At 53.5% G+C, this 12,328-nt stretch overlaps 2 protein-coding genes across 11 annotated transcripts in view; one reads left to right on the forward strand and one right to left on the reverse strand.

Annotated features, from left to right (window-relative positions):
* LOC112589522 (uncharacterized) overlaps positions 1-2,275 on the reverse strand; it is a 127,974-nt gene extending 125,699 nt beyond the window's left edge. Inside the window, exon 1 of the mRNA XM_025303219.1 lies at positions 1,775-2,275. The gene's annotated coding sequence lies outside the window, so the exon portion shown is untranslated. The remainder of the gene's footprint in view (positions 1-1,774) is intronic.
* Hr4 (nuclear hormone receptor 4) overlaps positions 1-12,328 on the forward strand; it is a 51,919-nt gene that overhangs the window by 29,613 nt on the left and 9,978 nt on the right. For 3 of the 10 annotated variants that reach the window (XM_025303214.1, XM_025303213.1, XM_025303217.1), the window contains exons 2-4: positions 1,459-1,563; positions 9,117-10,214; positions 10,510-11,062. In XM_025303214.1, coding sequence (XP_025158999.1) covers positions 1,464-1,563; positions 9,117-10,214; positions 10,510-11,062 — 1,751 coding nt within the window. In that variant the 5' untranslated portion in view covers positions 1,459-1,463. Of the gene's footprint in view, positions 1-1,458; positions 1,564-2,479; positions 5,647-9,116; positions 10,215-10,509; positions 11,063-12,328 lie in introns of those variants that run through there. The other 7 variants (XM_025303216.1, XM_025303215.1, XM_025303218.1 and 4 more) reach the window with 4 other exon arrangements.

Here is a 12,328-nt window from a genome sequence, read left to right on the forward strand (position 1 = left end):
GGAGGAGCAAAATAGGAGAGACATGCCGCGAGAAGGAGGAGGGCAGACGATACGAGGAAATTAGAGGAGACCTATCAGTCTGTGTGCGAGATTACTCGGCCGCAACAATGCCGGTGGCGCGCGTTTCTCAGAAAGAAGAGAACGTCGGCGAGCGCGACGCGGCGAGGCATAAAAATCCGCGGCGATTGACGCGCGCATCATCGCCCTTATTAAAACGACCCCGTCGGTCAGGTCGACGCAGTCGTAAAACAGCTTAGACGACCTGATCTCTTTCCGACTTGCCCGCGCCGCCGACCGGCGCAATTGTCCGTCCGTCCGCTCGCGATAAAACGCGCGATTTGTTATTATCGCCCGTCGTCGCATTATTAAAATGACCCCCGCAGCACCCGCGGTCGTCTCAGGCCAGACTTAGTCTCGACTAGAACGAGGCGAATCCCGCGCTCGTGCAACTCGTCGTAAGCCGATCTCGGCGGCCGGAGGCTCGCCGCCGACGTGCTTATGGGGGTCGTCGAGGGTGGCCGTCTTTAATTGTTCCATCGCGACGCGGCCTCCGCGAGGATCCTGGGAAACGCGAGAATCGCTCGCGCTGCGCTGCGCTCGTCAGCTTCGCACCGCGCCGAACGACGCACACGTCGTTGTGCGATCGATCCAATTGTACGCTATTGTCGGCGCTAAAGCGGGGTTAATGGCGAACGCATGGCTCGCCGTTAAGTACGAACTTTCACGTTCTCCCAACCCGGCAGCCGGCAGATTGAGCGCAGGTGCATCGAAGGGAATCCTTAAAAAGCGCCGAGTGAGGAGGGATGGCGGAATTTCGCGGGAAATGCGATTTTGGGCGTGCTCGATTCGGCGTCCGAAGCGAATGAACGATATCGGTTTCCCTTGTCGTTTCATCGCCATGTTGGGCGAAGGCAAACTTTTAGACCGAGAGGGATGATATTCACAGGGTTGAGGAAGTCGGTACCCGAAGCCTACGAGAGACGTTGGAAATTAGCAGGTTCTTGTATATAGAAAAAAGCCCTCGAGTGAAATCTCGGGAGATACGCTCGGCGTGAGCGTAAAAATCGAGCGCACGCGACGCGGAAATGCGAATTGACTCAACGCCAAAACCGCCAAAGCCACAAAGTGGTGAAAAAATGTGCGGTTTGCAATTCCTGACGAAAATTGCTCAAACTTATATTAACACTGCGTTTTACACTTTTGCGGAAGTTGAATAAAACTGAGAAAAATGGACAAACAATTTTACGCCTGTGCATAACTGTGTATTTTTCCCAAAACACTGTCGCGCCGGTAGAAACAATACCGTCGCGGTAACGTCGCCGGTAATTCTAGCGTTAAGGGGCGAAGCGATCCCGTGGGCGGGACAAGTGAATCGGTTTCGAACTTGGAATCGCACTCGCCTCTCGCCTCGCGAAAAACGGAGCTGACACTGATCCCCTTTGTTTCTTCTGCTTTCAGGAATTATGACCCTTACGCGCAGCCCGTGTGAGCTAGACAACATGAGCTTGTTTCAAAACCTCAAGTTGAAAAGGGGAAAGGTCGACTCCCGATGTAGTAGCGACGGTAAGAATGTACCCCGGCCGCATCGTACATCATCATCATCATCATCATCGCTCCAGAGTCCAACGCGCGTAGAATTAACACTTCGTTAGCGTGCGCAGGAAGTGGCCGGACGTAACGAGTTTTTCCGCCCCGGGTCCGTCCCGTTATTAGAGCGATCCCCCTCGCGCGTTCGCAACGTCGTGTAACATCGTCATCGCGATTATTTACTCACCTCGTTCGTAACCGCTTCATTCGATTCCACCGCGATACCGCCGACTCGTCCGAGTACGTTCCCTCCGACCCGAGCACCTCGCGGTATCTACGTCGCGGTAACCGCCTCGCGACGAAAGACACGCGCGCGCGAAGAAGACGCGCGACCAGGAACTGATGAAGACGCCGGAGAGATCGTCGTTGGCGAGATTGAGTGTATCTCCGGTATCTCGGCACACAGCCGACCGAACGCTGTCGACGCAATCACGCCGCCGGCTGAGATCGTATATCATCGTCGAGCGAATTATGATGCACGTCGGCCGGTCTCTCTTCACACTGAGAGAGGATTACGCGGAACGAGCCCGGTGGCGAAACGTTCGCGTACTTAACCGTATTCGTAATAACGGAATCTCCGCTGCACGCGCAACACTAATTTTTTTTCGTCGGTCGCGGGAGCTAATCACCGAGCGAACAAGAGAGTCGGTGGTTACTAGAGATGTGCGAATCAAGAATTTTTATGTCGAATCGCGATCGAATGAAATCGAATTGAATCATAAAAAAATTTAACATGACCATTAAACATGCAGATCATGATGGAAGATTTTAATATGAAAGGAATATTGACATTGTAATATCATCTTACAGTAAAATATATATTTAAATATTTAAAGTTAATTTATAATTAAGTTATTAATTATAAATTAAGTTAATTATAAGTTAAGGGTTCAAACATACAGGCCTAGATAGCTCGTCTTGTAGCTGATGCGCGCAAACGCTAATGTATCTGACTCGAATTACACTAGATTCGATTCGAATTCGAATAGTTCGCACATCTCCAGTGGTTACTGACGATACGATTAGTCCCGCCCGCTTCGTCGAAATCGAGTCGGGTCGAAGATTCTCCGAATTTTGATTACCGCGAAAATTGTCTCTCTATCTACCTCTCTCTCCCTCTCTTTTTTTTTCTCTCGACACTTGGTCAATTTTCCACGAACGACCAACCGAGTCAAAGCTGCGTCTCCGTTAAATAAAGATTCCACACCGCGCTCGCAGCGAAAAGGAGAAAAAAAGTCTATAGGCCGCGAGTTATAATCGATCATCGTGTAGCTGGCAATCTGCTCGCACACGCGGACCGCATCGCGGCGTATTTGCATATCGCACGTGACCCGCGAGCGTGTGACTCTCTTCGCGGGGTCACACAAGCGCACGTTGCGGTGTCTTCAATGGCTCCGACCCTTCGTCACAAGCATCGGCCACCATTCACGCTCTTCATTCAGCCTCTGCCATGCAGCGCGCTTGCGTTCATCTCGCTCCTCGGCCGTTCCGCGTGTTGCTTCTCGTTCGCTGCTCTCTCCCTGCCCCACCAGCCCTCCTCTTCGTTCTCTTTCCTCCGCGACTTCCATCATTCAAACAACAACGACGGCGACGACGACGACGACGATGACGACGACGACGACGACACGGCGCTACACGTCGCGATGCAGCTACGCGCTCTCGCCGCCTTCCTTATTGCGTCTTCGTGGCAGCTTTCGAGTGATTGACGGGGCGGCGGCAGCGGCAGGAAGAAGGGACGCCAGATTGTTGGCGGCACGGGGGCAGAGGTTGTGAGACGTGGGTGGCGTAGCGGCAGAGTCACCGGCTCGGGGGAAGCTAAGTCCAAGAGAGACAGCGAGAGGGGGGGACCCAGCGGAGGGTGGGAGGTCGGGATAGTTGCTGCCGGCGGTGCAGGGTTGAATATCAACCCACGCGGTCGTCCCGGACGTGCACCGGTGCTAGTTCGACTTCGCCTGAACCCGCGGTAACCACGCGGTAGAGCATCGCGCGCGCGAGCGAGCGCGCGCGCGCGCGAATGAGACGAAGAAGGGTTGTGTGCGATCGCGCACGTGATCAGTCGGTCAGCGATTGACACGGACATCGAGAGGGTGGTCGGGAGGACACGCCAGAGGGACCAAACTGCAACGTAGATAGACCAGTCGCGAGCTGGTCGACGACGCGTGAGCAGGGATCAACGACGACGACGATGACGACGTCGCGGTGAAATCTCGCGCGCGCCGCCGGCCGCTCTGCACAAACCGGGCTGCATCGATTTTTCGACGCGCTCTCGAGCACACGCGGCCGATACCAATGACCCTCGACGTGCCGGCGGTTTAAAGGTCAGAGACTGCCGCGCGGCGATTCGGCTTCGCGACGTGACGCGACCGCGTGTGTCGCGCAGAAAGCGTGTTGCCGCATCGTGCAGATTGCCGAGGAACGATCAGCTGGCAGAGGGACGCAGGGAGAGTGAAAACGAACGCGATTTCAACGCGTCTCCAGAGTGACTGCTCGATCTTGCGGCGACACGTCCGCACGTGTAAAAATCGACGGACGCGTATTCCGCTTCGCCGACGAGAACGCACGCTTCGCTCGGCGACGTCGTGATCCGCGATACCGCGGAATCATTGATCTTCCTTGGCGCCCACCGCTGCCGTCACCTCCACCACCTCCGCCTCCGCCTTCGCCTTCGCCTTCGCCGCCGCCGCCGCCGCCGCCGCTACACGTGAACCAACGTCACACAGTTCAACGAGTGTGCGACGCAATTACTCCAGGAACGCCGCCGTGAGAGGCGTTCGCGGATGTACGTCGCGGGATGACGATCGTACCCGTGCCGACGACAACGCGCGAGCGGTCGATACGCGATCGATACGGCCGCTCACTCTCGAAGGCTTCCCGCGGCGTGACAGATCGGAATAACGTGTTTGTATCGCGCGATCGTGCAACACTTTCCGCCATGTGCCGCGAGTAAATTACCGGCGATCGGGATACACTCGTAAGAGGATCGCGTCACCGGGGACTGCGAGGAGGGAGACGGCTGAGCAAAGCGTCTTTGCACCACTGGCTCTGCGACTCGCTGTGGTCCGCTGTGATTTTTGCCCGTGGCCAGCAAGGAAGTAGTGACGTTCCTGCTTTAGTCAGGCGAGCCGTCCGGTCGCGCCGCGCGAGCGACGAACTTTCTCGAGAACGGCGCGGCGCATCGCGGAACGATACTGGGGGGATACACCGAAAGTGCTTGCGTCGTGATTATTATGATTGCACAATTATGCGATGATTGCAATATTCATCTTTCGAGGCGAACAGATACGGCATGAGATCTCTCGAAAGTGTTCACGTCAATTTTCATCTGGGGCTACCCACGATCGCTCGCTCGCGACTCGCGTTTCCGCGAGTGTTTGGCGCGTTGTGTTCCAAACAGCACGGCGTATCATATCCGAAAGTCTGATTCTGTCTCTTCATATGTCCAATCGCGATCGGCGAGTAGAAATCAACGAGCGATATATCGCGAGGTTGAACACGATCGAGCGACTTTTTTTTGCTACGACTTACGCGGACACGCAGGTGAACGGAAGACGCGACGTTCTCTGCGACATCGAAGACAATCCGCGGAGACACGCGTAGTCAAGCAAGAGAAGCGAGAGGAGAAGGAACATTGAGAAGGAAGAGAAAGACAGATTTATCGTTATATTCCATAATTCGCGCGCCGCACAAGTTGCGCAAGTGTGTTAATGATTAACGACTCGTCGTATAAATGTGGAACTGTACGAGATTAAAAAAAGGACGAACGGAGCAAAATGTTCCCCACGGGAAGTAACGTCTCGATTGCCACTAATCTCCAGTGGGGCCGTGAAGACTGGAGGAACTCGTCGAATATGGATCTAACGGCTCTTTACGGGATGCAGCAGCGAAGTCTCCTGCCCTACTTGTCCGCGTATCACCCTTACAATAGCTTCCCGATGGCGTCTTACCAGAGCTACTTCCACTTCCGGCACTACTTTCGATCGCAGCTCACGCTCGATCCCTATTTCGCCCTCAATTATCACGAATGCTTGGACGCGAAGGACTTGTACGCGTCGCTTTTCGGTAAACATTGTCATTTACTATCTCGAGCATTACACACGCCTACGCTCGCGGTCGCAGACGCGGAATGTGTGCTGTCGTGGTTTTTTTTCCTCTTTTGTTAGTTTCTTCGACCACAGATCCTTCGGTAAATCCAGTCGAACTCTTACTACCAGCCGCTCTCGTAAGTCAACTTCCGAAAAAGGAAAAAGCAAGATTGAAAGGTCTCACGACTTTTCCGCTTCGCATCCTTTTAACGATATTCCAGTTTGCAGTAAGCTTCGAGAGCGGGAATCGCGCTAAAGTCCACTTTAAACTAATTAGAGGATGTTCCGTTATCCAGCCGCTTTTCCTGCCTTAAAGCTTAATAACGCTCTTCGCGTTCTATCGCTTATTAATTTAAAGTCCGCTCGCGCATACCACTCGACCTTTTTACACCGAGGAAAAGCCGATTCCGAATTAGTTAAGGAATCCGAGCGTCTGGAAAAGAGACGCCGAGTGAAAGGCGAACAGCGAAAGTGGCGCCCGCGTCTTGCATAAGCCCGCGCGATATGTAACTGCATTATGCCGTCGCCGGCGACTATTTCTCAGGCGGGCGCCCGCGCGCCGAGGAGAAAAATTCGGCTATCATCGCCGAGCATCAATACGCTCGTTAGATCGCGCGATGGATACGCGCGTTTATTATCTTTAGCGGCTTCGCGCTCCATTGTTGCGCGTTAGTCGCACGTCACTCACGCGTCATCGCGGAGCATTGACATTACCGCGGCCGGTCGCGGCGGAGCGCGATACACACGAGTACTTCGCGGTTGTACGTATGCGCGCGATTGCACGCACGAAGGGTACAATCGACCGGAGGAGGCCACACGTCGCGAGCTCGTTCGACGATCCGCGAGAGGCCAGATAGCCCAAATGCCCAAAGTTCCCCGCCGAATCCACGACGCGAGACGCTCAGACGCTCCGCGAATGAATAATTCGCGCTCGGCTAACGTTCACGGCGATCGACCCTATTAATAGCTCGGCTACCGGCTAAGTACCCGCAATCACAGCCCGGCCTTGTCAACTACATTCCTTCCTTGACCTACACGAGCGGCCGTAGGTACCACATCCTTTTCACGAGAGCCGACAGCACTCCGAGAGCTGTCGACTGTTACACCTTTGTGCCGCGCTGCGCGATTTTTATCCCGTCCGAGAGGCGGTGCGACTTATTCCACTTGCTCGCGGAGAAGCGTCTCGTCCTTCCCTCATGCTCTAAGAGCTCGACTCGAGCGGACTCGGGAATTCAGATTTCTGCGCGTCCCGCGCGTGATCTCCACTTTTCGTCGCGTCGCGCGCGAGGGAGGAAAGTTGAATGCTAAACGAACGACTGAGTTTCGGATTCCAGAAAGCGCTTGGATATTTTGAATGTATCTGGTCTTTTGTAACCTCGCGCGCGAAAAGAGAGTGATTCTGTGATAAATGTTGAATTATTGTTCAATGAATGGTACTGAATAATCATTTCATCGTATTACGTAGATTGCACCGAATAATTAAGCGATATTTTAAATCATCCTTAAACAAGTGTATGTAATAATAATTCTATAGTAATTGGATATCAATGTATAAAATGTGAAACGTGATACTCTATGTGGGCGATTATAGCAAGGTTACCCCGCGTTGTTACCTTGTCGCACCTTTCTGCACCGCGCAGCGCGTGCACGATAAGAACGCGTCCGGAGCAAACGGGCTCTCTAATGGCTCTTCCCTTAACGCAATTACAAGGTACCGCCGTAATTTCTCCATTACGGGGATGCGCACAACGCTTTCCACTGTTGAGAAAAAACTTTCTCCCTTCGTCACTTTCTTCCTTCGCCAAGCAAGACACGCGCGTGGCGATCTGCGCTCTTTGAAACATTTCCCCCTCGCCGTCTCGGTCATTGTCATGAAATCTTTGTATTACACTTTGTACATCAGATACCTTCGCGTCGATCTCCTTACTCGCGTGTCACGTGTATGCAATTTATACGGTATGTCATCGTTGCCCAATCGACCCGCGATCCTCGTACCCGATGTACCCCCCGAACTTCGGCCGTGCGAAAAGGCAACGCGCGCGAGATAATTAAGTCGTAAATAAACGCGAAACAATAACGAGCGCGAGTCGACAGATTTATCGAAGCCGCGGCGCGGGGAATGAGATATGCCTTCGAAAGTTCGCCAATTCTTTCCGCTAAAGGCCGCGAGATCGGTGGGGAAGGGAGAGACTAAGGGGGGATGGGGGGCGTCACGATAAAAATAGAAGATCTCTAATACGAACACGTCCGGAGATCATTTTATACAAAATGCACACGGTGCGATGGAACTTTTAAACGTAATATTGACACGAAATCTCGTGGCCGTTCCTGAATGCACGGCGCCTTTCGTACACGAAAGGTCTGGATATTCGAGGGAATGATTGTTTCCCAACCAACAAGAGAGCCGCGAGAGATCGGGCGATTCGCGCTCTCCGACAAATGTTCTCTTATATAGCGCGATAAAATGCGCCGAAGTAAAACGGATAGCGTGTTTATCGCACAGGTATAACTTCAAGTAGTATCCTCCACACACACACACAGAGAGAGAGAGAGAGAGAGAGAGAGAGAGAGAGAGAGAGAGAGATAGTGCACAGCGGACGTGGGATTTCATGGACGTGTAGAGACGTCGGATTGATCACGTCTCGCGTATCGGAATCTATTACGAGAGGCGCTATTTTTATTGCAAATCTCTGTTTTAACCGATACGTACACAACGCGGCATTGATTGCGCAATAATGAGCAGGATGCTTATCGGAATTGACATAATCAGATGTAATGCGCTCGGAAGCTTGTCGTCGATACCGTTCGCGATTGCTACGACCTGCGATGAACGAAAATGAAACGAAGGGCCGACTGGGTGTTTTCTCAGTCTGTGTATGAGAGGGAGAGAGATGCACAATATTTCAGTATCAAATTATTAAATTAGAAAGTGTCAATGGTATTCTTTCCCGACTCTGCTTTCGAGGAGCGACGATTATTTTGCATGTTAATTTCATCCGGCCGACCCGACAAACTAACGGCGAGACGGTACTTAATGCGTCGATGCGGAACGCCGAGTGGGACGCGGGACGTTTTTTCAGAGAGCAGAAACCTACATTACGTCACATGGCTAATCATTATAGTTTCATCCTTATTCTCAGAGTCGCGCCTTGCGCTGCCGATTCGTACCAGACATGATCGCAACATCGACGACACGTAATGAATTTCCCACAATTTCCCGACGATTTGCTCATCTCCTCCAGGCCATCTGGACTTTCTGATCCTCCCGCAAGCCTTCTCTCTTCCCTCCCGTCGGTTTCCCTCTGAACGCGTACGGGAATTACGATCACACGCGCATCTCCCGTGTTCAAGCTCGAGCGTGCCCGACCGAGGGCTGAAAGGAAAGAATAACTCGCGGAGTACTCTGTACACCGAGTATAAACGTGAGACCAACGCCTTATTTCTCAGACTCCCCGGTATCCCTCGGATCAGAAGGCTCGCCACTCGGGAACCAGCCGGCGGACGCACCTTCACCCATAAACTTTCCTGCTCCAGGGGAGAGCATGGCCGACACCTCGACCCTGTCGCCGGAAGCGAACACGCCGAGCTCGCCGGGCTGCCCTATGGTCACAGTGAAAAGCGAGTACCTGCTGGGCAGCCCGAGTCCGGGGACACCGCGAGGAGACTCTCTCCGTGGTGCTGGCAGCGGCGGCAGCGGCGGCGGCAGCGGCGGCGGCGGCGGCGGCGGCGGCGGCGGCGGTAGCGGTGCTGGCGGAGGAAGCGGCCAAGAAGGTCGCGACGCGACGTGTTCAGACCGCGCATCGCCCGACTCGGTCTTCCCGGACGCCAGCCCTATGCTGAGCTTCAGGGTCGTCGACGAGCCACAGCAGCAGCAACAGCAGCAACAACCGCAGCAGCAACCGCAGCAGCAACATCACCATCAGCAGCCGCAACCGCAGCATCAGCAGCAACGTTCCGCAACACCCGCACCAGCCAGATCGTCACCCTACTCTCCGGTTCAAGCGGTCTCGTCGACTCCGATGGGTCAAGAAGCCACCTCGAGGAGCGATAGCCCGGATAAGGGCGATTTGTCGTCCGCGCAGACCAAGGAAGAGTCCGATAACTCGGTATTCGACGGAGGTGGAGGCGGCGGCGGCGGCGGCGGCGGCGGCGGCGGTGGCGGTGGCGGTGGCGGTAGCGGTCGCTCGGAAGCCTCCAGCCAACCTAGTCACCGGAACAGCCCGTCGTCGCAGTTCAACCCGAGCCAGAGCGTCAGTCCGGGTGGTGGGACCGCGCACGGGCCGCAACAACAAGCGCCGCAGACCTCGCCGACGCTGACGAGGCCGCGCGCACCCTCGGTGCCGCCGCACCTGTTGGCGCACCATCATCAGTTCTGGTCGCAGAATACCGGTATGCAAGGATTCGCCACGCAGAGGCTACTCAACGGCGTCATCAGCAGCGTCGGCTACGGCCAGAACGCCACCGCCGTCTCCACGAGCAGCGGTACCAGCACCAGCGGGAACGTCGCCAGCTGTGTCACCACCGGTGCTACCACCACAGCAACGTGTGAGTATCATGCCATGATGTCTGCTATTTGAGAAACTCCTCTTTCAGGCAGTTGGATCAATTTTGAGAGAGACGTTCCCATCGTACCTAACGACCGTGTCTAAGTTCGATCGTTCGATTGTTAGTCTCGATTGGACATTTCGCGGTTCAGCTCAACTCAAAATCCGAACAAACCCGACTCCGACCCGAGACTTTAGGTTCCTTCTACCCACGACCTTCCTACTCGTGTGCGTATCTTTTCGGGACGATCGAGCGACCAGCGTGAATAACGCTTATCATCCGCCTGTGCTTGCAGGCGAAGGGATGAAACCACCGGCGCAGAGAGCAGCGCCGGCACCACCGCGGCCCCCGCCTACAGTGATAATGGGCGAGATCGGCGGCGTCCGGACAATGATATGGTCGGCGCCGCTGGACCCGGTACCGCCGCCTGCAGCGTCGTGGACGACGACCGCGGCGGCAGCGGCATCGTGCTCCTCGTCGGAGGAGTCTGCCGCCCAGCTGCTGCTGAACCTCGGCCAAGAGTCCCGGGGTAAACCGCCCACCTCGTCGGTGTCGTACTCGTCCGGACCACCGCTCAACATGGAGAGGCTATGGGCCGGCGATCTCACACAGCTGCCAGCCGCTCAACAGATGCAGGCGCTGAATCTGACCGCCTCTGGTTCCGGCCAGCCGTGGGTGAGCAACGGTGGGGTCGTCAAGTCCGAGGCGGCCTCGCAATCTATATCGATAGCGCCGCCGGCGCCGCCGTTGCCGCCCCAGGAGCACGAGGAGGACGAGACGCCGATGATTTGCATGATCTGCGAGGACAAGGCGACCGGCCTGCACTACGGTATCATCACGTGCGAAGGGTGAGTGATGTCTCGTGTTTGCGTGATATCGTGGTACCGTTTCATGGCTCGTTTCGTCGCGACCGCCAGGTCTGTTTTAATGTTGCTTATTTTTTGTTGTTGACCATTTTTTCATTATTGTTTCTCTTATCGGCCAGAAACTCATCCTCAGTAATGGAGTATCTGAGAGTCTTGGTGCAAATTTAAAGAATGTTTCTCCACTTATTTTTCCATATAATTCCGGTATAATTTGGAAATACAGTCTTGAAGTATAATTTGAAATTTTACGATTACACTCTTGCGCCCGGCCGATTCGAGGAATTGACAAATTTACAAAAATGTTGCGAAATGATCTGATGATAACGCAAAATAACAACGCTTGATGATTCCATTAAGAACGACCGATAAATTGCTTTCCCCGAGGCCATTTATTTTTCCCGGAGCTCCCGGTGGCGGAGCTCGGAACAGCGGAAATTCACGCGAATATTTCACAACTATTTACTCGCACGTGCGGGCGAAGATGCATCTCACGATTAGATTCACGAGTCAATGTGAAGCCCACGCACGTTTCATTTCTGACGAATATGCTTTATTCGCGTTGGCGATGGGCGTACGCACGTGTAATACGACCGAGTCGCGCTAATGAGATCGGTTAATTGCGATTCAAACTCGTGCATGTGTAGCCAAGGCGCCTTTCGAGCGGCGCATTACAACCCGAAGAACCGACCGATTCGCTTAATTAGAGTTAATTATACAGAAGCTACCTGCGGAGAGTACAGCCACACTTGGTCGCAAACGCATGTAACCTGCCGCGACCTCCAACCTTTGTCAATTACATATTCGCGCTCAACTGTGCTCCGCAGTTGCACGTTAAATATTTCGAATATGCTGTCCATTCACGTTGTACGTTTTATTTTTCCGATCTATCGGTATTACGTATTTTATTTCTCCGGGCTCTATTTCAGTTATCTCGTATTTTAAACCGAACGGTCGAATGGTATAAAAAGGAAATGCTCTCTTTTCCCCGTCAGCATACTACAAATGTTTTATAACGCAGCTTGATGACGTTATAAAAATTTGCCGTTCAATTTTTGTAGAATGTACTTTTATAAATATCAAGTGATAAAATTAAGAAGCTTTCTTGTATATATCCAGATTTTCATTATCCATGTGTTTGTTCTAAAGATCTCGTTAATAATAACCGCATTCAACATTCAGCGGTCGCTGGAAGAGAGCATTTCGTCAAAGTATATTAGTTTCCGCGCAAGCACCTTTGCGTACTTTGTA

Source organism: Harpegnathos saltator, unplaced genomic scaffold (genome assembly GCF_003227715.2).
Source record: "Harpegnathos saltator strain DR-91 unplaced genomic scaffold, Hsal_v8.6 scaffold538, whole genome shotgun sequence".
Taxonomy (NCBI): Eukaryota; Metazoa; Arthropoda; class Insecta; order Hymenoptera; family Formicidae; genus Harpegnathos; species Harpegnathos saltator.